Below are 853 nucleotides of genomic sequence, written 5' to 3'. Positions count from 1 at the left end.
CAATGCGGTTTACGCGGCCACGTTTGCTCGGAGAGACAATCTCTCCTTATACGCGAAGGCGTAGTCGCATGCTATGTGTGTTCTGCACTATACCCGTAGCATGCACGTTCTCAGCTTGTAATAATTAACTTCACATACAGGAGAATACTACCCCGTCATAGTATTCATTTAAATGCACATTTTATGTGCATGTAACCTCTACAACCGTATCTGTATAGTCATAATAAAAGAATTGGACTACACAGAAAAAGAACAAAACAAGGCAAAAGTAAACAGAAGTAAGCAGAAGTAAGCAGAACAGAGCAGAAAAAAAAAAAGAAGGTATGGAATAATGTAAACCCGAAATATATTATGTATATCACATAATGAAGTAAAAGTGGTGTACGGTTAGCATGCGTTATGTCGCATTCATATGCGCCGTCATCCTAATGTCACAGTTGCTGCAATAGGGCATCCACATATAACTCCTTCTCCTGCAAGCTGCGTTCGATTTCGCATGCTTCGATTACGGATGCGAGGAGTAGCATGCACAGTTTGTGAGCGGTTAACACTTTTTTCATGTAAGGTTGCGGATGCAGTTGGGGGCGTGGTACATCTCTCACTCTTAGCATATCTTCTGTTCCCATTACATTTTCCACTTCGAAGTCTTCTTCGACTCCAGGTACTTCGCCTTTGTGCGATGCTGTCTGCTGCTGTACATTATTCAACAAATGTTGGAACCACTCCTGCTCACCATATGTATTGATAAGGTCATGTTGCTGTGCGACCCATTCTTTCCATAACCACAGTTTCGTGCTTTCCATGGTTGCCGCTTCACCGAGTTCACTGTGCCCGTATACTACGTTGTCCGCGT

General features: G+C 43.0%; 1 protein-coding gene across 1 annotated transcript; it reads right to left on the bottom strand.

Annotated features, from left to right (window-relative positions):
- Positions 1-431: 431 nt before the first annotated feature.
- On the bottom strand, positions 432-803 carry AK88_03850 (uncharacterized protein; the record flags this gene model as incomplete). The annotated part of the gene is made up of 1 exon (XM_012481460.1): positions 432-803. One exon carries the CDS (start codon positions 801-803, stop codon positions 432-434), a length of 372 nt encoding a protein of 123 aa, XP_012336883.1.
- Between the last annotated feature and the right edge of the window lie 50 nt (positions 804-853).

The sequence above is a fragment of the Plasmodium fragile genome (assembly GCF_000956335.1).
Source record: "Plasmodium fragile strain nilgiri unplaced genomic scaffold supercont1.48, whole genome shotgun sequence".
In the NCBI taxonomy this organism is placed as follows: domain Eukaryota; phylum Apicomplexa; class Aconoidasida; order Haemosporida; family Plasmodiidae; genus Plasmodium; species Plasmodium fragile.
This window is presented reverse-complemented; position numbering and strand designations above follow the sequence as displayed.